Raw genomic sequence first — 6,652 nt, 5'->3', positions numbered from 1 at the left:
ACCAAAGCGTGCTTTTGTGGAGTCAATTAGCCACAAATGATGAACACACATCGCTTGTCTGGGAATGAATTAGAGTCCAACCCAATAAACACAACTGTCTTTGCCCTGACGAGGAGGCCGCTGGACTTTTTGCCATCCAACCACGAAGGGAGCTCCGTTGGTGCTGGATGCTGCAGGAGCGTCTCCTCCGAGCGCCGCAGTGCCACAGTGTGAGGTGGGGGGGGAACGGGGCCATGGGTGTTACTGCTCTGACGTGCAAACCTGGGCCGTGAGCTCAGGGTGTGAAATGCAATTACATCCGTGGGAAGAGTCCGTGTAAGCTGGGATGGCGTGGGAGCTGGGATCTTACAGCGGAGCTGCTGTGGTGTTCCGGAGAGAAGTGCAGCCAATGTCATCTTCACATCGTGTGTTGTGTGCCCTCCACAGACCTTAGAGCCCTTTGTGAAGGTGGAGAGCCACAGTCTTATCAAGTTTTTAGAGTGGTTTTTTTTAATGTTTGGTTGGCTGGGAGGGTTTCTTTGCCTTGTTTTTTTTTTTTTAAATTTTTTTTTATTTTTAAATAACAGATGGGGAAACTGAGGCACAGAAAGGTGGTGTGAGTTGCCCACAGTTGGTAGACCTTGAACTCCCCCCGAGTCTGGCTCATGGCTTTTCACCCCCCACCTTGGGCACGATGAGAGGGAAGGGCTGTTCCCAAGGGGAGTTCCCTCCACTTGTTCCCAAGGGGAGTTCCCTCCACTTGTTCCCGAGGTGAGGAGAGCTGCGGCTCCTCACAGGGCGAGGGGAAGGGGCTCAGTGATGTCTGGCAGGGAAGGGCGGGGGGAAACAACGGCACAAATGGTTTCTGCCGGCCCCCAGGAGGGGCAGGAGAAGCGAGGAAACCTGAAATGGAGAGGCAGGAGCCGCTTGGTCAGGCACTGGGAGAGAGGCCGCGGCCCTACAGGATGCACTCGTGCCTCTCTGTGGCTTTCAGGGCCTCGTGCATGCTGGCGGCCGAGAGCCTCCTGTTGATGTTCCTGTACCTGCACCTCAGGAGGTTCCAGAAAGTAGTCCTCAAGTCCCTGTTGAAGAAGGCGTAGATGAGGGGGTTGATGAGGGAGTTGGCGTAGCCCAGCCAGAGCAGAGTCCTCTCCAGCCGCAGCGGGATGCAGCTGCAGCGCACGCCGCAGATGAACGGCCGGGCCGTGGACATCAGGAAGAAGGGCAGCCAGCAGAACGTGAAGGCCCCCACGATAATCCCGAGGGTCCTGGCCGCCTTCTGCTCCCGCTTGAAGATGGAGATGTTCTTCCTGTCCTGCCGGAGCAGCTTGGAGAGCGTGGCGCACTCCTCCGCCGCCTTGGTGCGCCGGGAGCTGTGGTGGCCGCGGCCGGAGGCCTCCAGGCAGTAGACCCCCTCCTCCTCGTAGTGCTTGGGGAGGTTCATGAAGCGGTGCTTCTCGGCGCTCACCTTGGCCGCCTTGTAGATGCGGCTGTACATGACGAGCATGACGGCCATGGGGATGTAGAAGGCCACGCCCGTGGAGTACACGGTGTAGCCGAAGTCCTGGCTGATGAGGCACACCCGCTCCACCGTGACGTTCTGGGCCCAGCCGAAGAGGGGGGGGAGGGTGATGGAGGCAGAGAGGAGCCAGACGATGAAGACCATCTTGGCCATGAGCTTCCCGTTCTGCCTCACCGGGTAGGTCAGCGGGCGGGTGATGCCCAGGTACCTGGACGGGAGAGGAGTTGCAAAGGGAGTTAGTTAGGAGGGTTGCAGGGGGTGAGTGCAGCTTGGGGGATTTTATTCCCAATCAGATGTTAATCACAGAATCAGCCAGGCCGGAAAAGACCTCTGAGATCAGCGAGTCCAACCTGTGAGCCAACACCACCCCATCACCCAGACCACGGCACCGATGCCACGTCCAGTCTGTCCTTAAACACTTCCAGGGGCAGTGAATCCACCACCTCCCTGGGCAGCCCCTTCCAGTGACTGATCACTCTCTCTGTGAAGAACTTCTTCCTAATATCTAATAAAAATGTTGGACCTCAGAGGGGACAAGAAATTAATTCTGTAAACGGAAATGTTCACTTGCCCAAACACCCCGACTGAACCGTTCCCCGCCACTTCCTCGCAACCACACCATGTGCAGAATCACGGAATCACAGAGTGGCTTGGGTTGGAAGGGATATTAAAGACTACCCAGTTCCACCCCCTGCCATGGGCAGGGACACCTTCCACTAGCCCGGGGTGCTCCAACCTGGCCTTGGACACTTCCAGGGATCCAGGGGAATCCATGACATGAGGTGTCATTTAACTGAGTGCAGTTCAAACTCCACGTGGTTTCCCGGGGAATATCATGCTTAAAAAAAGCTTAGTTTTGGGGGAATAAAAATGCCTTAAAAAGCTAATTCTCCCACCAGAACCGTTCTGTACAAAATATTTGACTACTTCCATCCACGGCATGTAACTCCCTCCAGACTGTTGCCCTTCCCAGGGAAGCACCCAGGAGTGGGGTGGGATAAACCAGGAGTGACTCCAGATGAAATGGTTAGATCCATAGCAATGTTTAGTGGGAAGGGGGAAGGACAACACCCTGCACTTGTATTTCCAGACAGCTTGGGAACTCCAGAAAGAAATAACCACCTGCAGCTGAGATGCCCCTGAGGAGATCAAGGAGTGATTTTGCCTTTGGGAAGATTAAAGGACGTGCCTGCAGGAGCACTGTAAGCAAAGCTAGAGACGGGGTGATGGACTCTTCTGGGGTCAGTTTTGGGGCCCTCACAACAAGACATGGAGAGACTGGAGCGTGTTCAGAGGAGGGAACGGAGCTGAGGAAGGGGCTGGAGCAGCAGGAGGGGCTGAGGGAGCCGGGGGGGGTTGCTCAGCCTGGAGAAAAGGAGCTCCTGGTTACGCTACAGGGTGTAAATTTGAACCATCCCCACTCTTGATTGAGAGGGTTTGTGTGACTGAGAAATTGTGTCCACTGTTGGCTGGCAAATTCTGATTGTAATCCAATAAATCAGCAGGGAGATGGCCACCGTCAGCCAATGTTCCCCTGGAAAATTGTCTCCCTGCTACTCAGCTCCAATCAGTCCACTGAAAACCTTGAGCTGGTCACATGGATTTCTTTCCTGTCACAGCCTTTTTGATTCAAATCTCCTGCTGTCAGGCATTTGCAGGCATTTTTAGGCAGGGTCACATCACCTCTTAATTGTTCTCGGATAAATGGTGTCAGCCCAGAGGGGCAGTGGGAACAGCAGCTCTATGGACACGTTTTGCTGGGAGCTGTTCAAGGGGAAGAACAGGCTTTTTCTGCCAAAAAAAGAACATTTCTGCAGAGATTTTTACCTCTGTTATATATATATATTTTTTTTTCCTGACAGTCAGTCTCATTGTAGGTGTTAGGAGATTTTCTCTTCTCCGATGATTTCCCTTTTCCAGATCCTCCCCCAAGATTAGAGGATGGAAATAAAAAATATATATATATATATATAAATCTAATTTCTCCTCCCTTCCTGACTGCTAAATCAATTCAGAGCCCGAAGTATTCTCCTCTGACTCCCTGATAAAATGAATTTGAATTCATTCACTGAATGAATTATTCTTTTCCTGGTTTCCTCTGTATATTTTGGAGCCGATCTTAGTTACAAAAACCAACCAAAACTCTCCACGACCATCTGTGTTCAAGGAACCACAGCACAGTCTGGGCTGGAAGGGACCTTAAAGACCATCTCACGGAATGAGATCCCGTAAGCCAGGGGTAGGGACACCTTCCACTAGACCAGGTTGCTCCAACCTGACCTTGAACAATTCCAGGGTGGGGCAGCCACAGCTTCCCCGTGCAACCTGTTCCCTCCCGATCCACGGGAGAGGAGACCTGGATGTTCCCTAGGCTGGGAGAAAACCCTGCCCCGCTGCTGCAGTTCCAAAATCACCACCCAAAACCCCCCCCACACACTCCTCCGCACGCCCGAGAACTTCGCAAAACTAAGCAGTGGCTGCGCTGCGTGGCATCCTTTCTTTTGCTTATTGCCGGGTTTCTCTGGAAGCCGATCCGCCCGGGATTTGCTGAAACTTCAAGGAATTTACACCGCAGCCGAGCAGAACGAGCGGTGACAGGATTTAAGGAGCGGGCAAAGCTGACACGTCTCATCTGCGGGTGCCTCGAGCCGGCGCCGCTGCAGGAAACGGGGCCGCTTTGAGGTCTTCGCTTTTCATTTCGGTGCGAGCGGGAAGGACCTCAAAATAGGCCGGTGTTTGCAGCAGGGAGGGGAGCCGAGATGGCTCTGACACGCAGAGCAATTCGGACTGAGCCGGGCCGCCTTTTGAATTCCCTTCTTTTCGGGGGTGCGTCCTGCCGCCGATCGAGATCAGCGGCGATCGGGTGACAAAAGGCAATTCCCAGAGCAGCGATTTAGGGGGATTTGCAGGACTCCCTCCCGGCCGCGCTGAGCTGATTGCGCAGCTTATTCTACACTCGGCTGGAATCAGGGAGTGGTTTGGGTTGGAAGGGACCGTAAAGATGATCTCATTCCAACCCCCTGCCATGAGCAGGGACACCTTCCACCAGCCCAGGCTGCTCCAGCCTGGCCTTGGACACTTCCAGGGATCCAGGGACAGCCACAGCTTCTCTGGGCAACCTGGGCCAGGGCCTGCCCACCCTCCCAGCCAGGAATTCCTTCCCAATATCCCATCCAGCCCTGCCCTCTCTCAGTGGGAAGCCACCGTGCCCCTTTCTCCATCCTGCAGCTGGTGAACCAGGAAAGGATGAGCCTCCACTCACAGGGGCTGAGCGAGGACAAACGAGCCCAGAAACTGGGTTTTCCTTGGCCACGCTGTTTTATCACAATTCCATACCTCCCCTGCAGCCAAATATGAGCTCCTTCCCTGATTTCCAAGCTGATTCCATCCCTGCCCCATCCTGCTGAAGGAGGGGAGGATGCGAAAGGTTGCATTTCCCTGTGGCTTCATCTGCCCCTGCCCCAAGTCAGGCTTGGTGGGAGCATCCCAAGGATCCATCCCAGCCCCAGTGCAGGGATTTACTCACCCTGGGACACATTCAGGTGAAGGACACGGGAAAGGCAATCCAGCAAAATGCTGGGGCAGGTTTCGTCCCGCTGGCTTTCGGGAGGCATCCTCCTTTCTTCTGAGGATGATCCCAATTCGGAGCATATAATCTGATTTTGGGTGGAAAATACTTGCCAGGGAGACGGGAGAGCCCCAGCAGGGCTGCCTGGGAAATGGATGGAGGTTGTTTTCTCCGCCAGGAAAACCAGGAGTGATATGTGGGGTCCGGGGAGCTCCTTTTGTCAGCTGCTTGGCGTTTTTATGGAGAGTTTCATCAAAAGCTGAGCAGCCAAAAGAGGATTTGTTTTTTTTTGTTGTTGTCGCTGTTTTGTTTTTTGGTGTGTGACACTAAAGAATCTGTAACACTGGCAGGCTTTTACGTAAGAAAAATATAAGGGAAAGATGGATGATTCCAGCATTTTTCTTTTTGGGTTTCAAAGGAAATCAATCAAATCTCGCTCCAGACAAGATTGGTTCTCCCAGCTTCAATGAAAAGGCTTTTAGGAAGAGCTCTGCATTAATAATCAATAATAGCAGCCTACATTTTAATAGTACTCATCATCTTGGGCAAACCAAGTCTCTTTTCTTTCTAAGCTAAGCAAAATATGAGGACACTTCAGCCATCAATAAAAACACAACCTCCTCTTTGGCAGGAGCTGCCTGACAGTGCTGACCAAGTTGGCTTTCAGGGCAGAACTGGGGGAAATATTTGTATTTCCCAGAAGCAACAGTGCTCTCCCCATTCTTCCTTGCAGATTTTGATTAATTGAGGTCACAACCATTTAACCTCCCTTGGATTTTTGGGGATTTGCAAACTCAGCTGTCCCAGTGCTGTAGCTTTGTGGTTGCACCAGCCTAGGAACAAGGGTGGGTTTTTGGAGATGTTTCCATCGAGGGTTAAACCAAAAATCCTGCCCATCCCCAGTTCAGGAGGAGGTGGAGATCCAGGCCTGATCCTGGATCCTCAATCCACCTCCACCCACTGCCTGTGGAAGCAGTGAGGGGGTTGGGTTGATGTCGAGCAACAGGGTGTTCGAGGTACTGCTCTGGGATAATCCCCACAACTCCCAGCCCTTTCCTGGGGATCCTCGAGGCAGAAAGCAGCAGGACAGCGCCCCACTCACCTCCCCCTCTTATGTGCATCAGAGCACATCCCAATTATTCCCATTCCCTCCTCAAGGCCCAGCATGGCCAGAGCCCATTGCCCCCCCTGCACTTGCAGCATCCCCTTCCTCCCGTGTGGGCAGAGCTGGCAGGACTGTCCACCCTTTCCCCCTGCCCCAGTTACCATCTTGGCTGGTTTTCTCTTTCCCCACCTGGAAATATATCTGCCCTCTAAGCTCTCAACTGCCCCATCGGCGTGGGGATGAGGCTCTGGGAGCAAACAGTGCCTGGGGTGCTGTTCCTGTGCCTGAAGTTCAAGCCTGGGCCAGAATTTTCAGGCTCTGGGGCAGCCCCTTGTGACCCAGGGTTCTCCTCCCTCACCCTGGCCTGAAACCACCTGGTGCTTCCATCCATCCTTTCCTTTGCTGCAGCTCCCTTTTCCTCTCTGACATCCCAAAAGGATTTTTCCCCTCTGGGAAAGGGAAAGGGAAGGGTTGGGGT

General features: G+C 53.5%; 1 protein-coding gene across 2 annotated transcripts in view; it reads right to left on the bottom strand.

Annotated features, from left to right (window-relative positions):
• Positions 1 to 492: 492 nt before the first annotated feature.
• LOC114069750 (5-hydroxytryptamine receptor 7-like) overlaps positions 493 to 6,652 on the bottom strand; it is a 10,205-nt gene continuing 4,045 nt past the window's right edge. For both annotated transcript variants that reach the window (XM_027906759.1, XM_027906760.1), the window contains one exon: positions 493 to 1,709. In XM_027906759.1, coding sequence (XP_027762560.1) covers positions 938 to 1,709 — 772 coding nt within the window. In that variant the 3' untranslated portion in view covers positions 493 to 937. The remainder of the gene's footprint in view (positions 1,710 to 6,652) is intronic.

The sequence above is a fragment of the Empidonax traillii genome, unplaced genomic scaffold (genome assembly GCF_003031625.1).
Source record: "Empidonax traillii isolate 1590-97213 ecotype Southwest subspecies unplaced genomic scaffold, ASM303162v1 scaffold1353:size134171, whole genome shotgun sequence".
In the NCBI taxonomy this organism is placed as follows: Eukaryota; Metazoa; Chordata; class Aves; order Passeriformes; family Tyrannidae; genus Empidonax; species Empidonax traillii.
The sequence above is the reverse complement of the archived record's forward strand: the minus strand, read 5'-3'. Positions and strand labels throughout refer to the sequence as shown.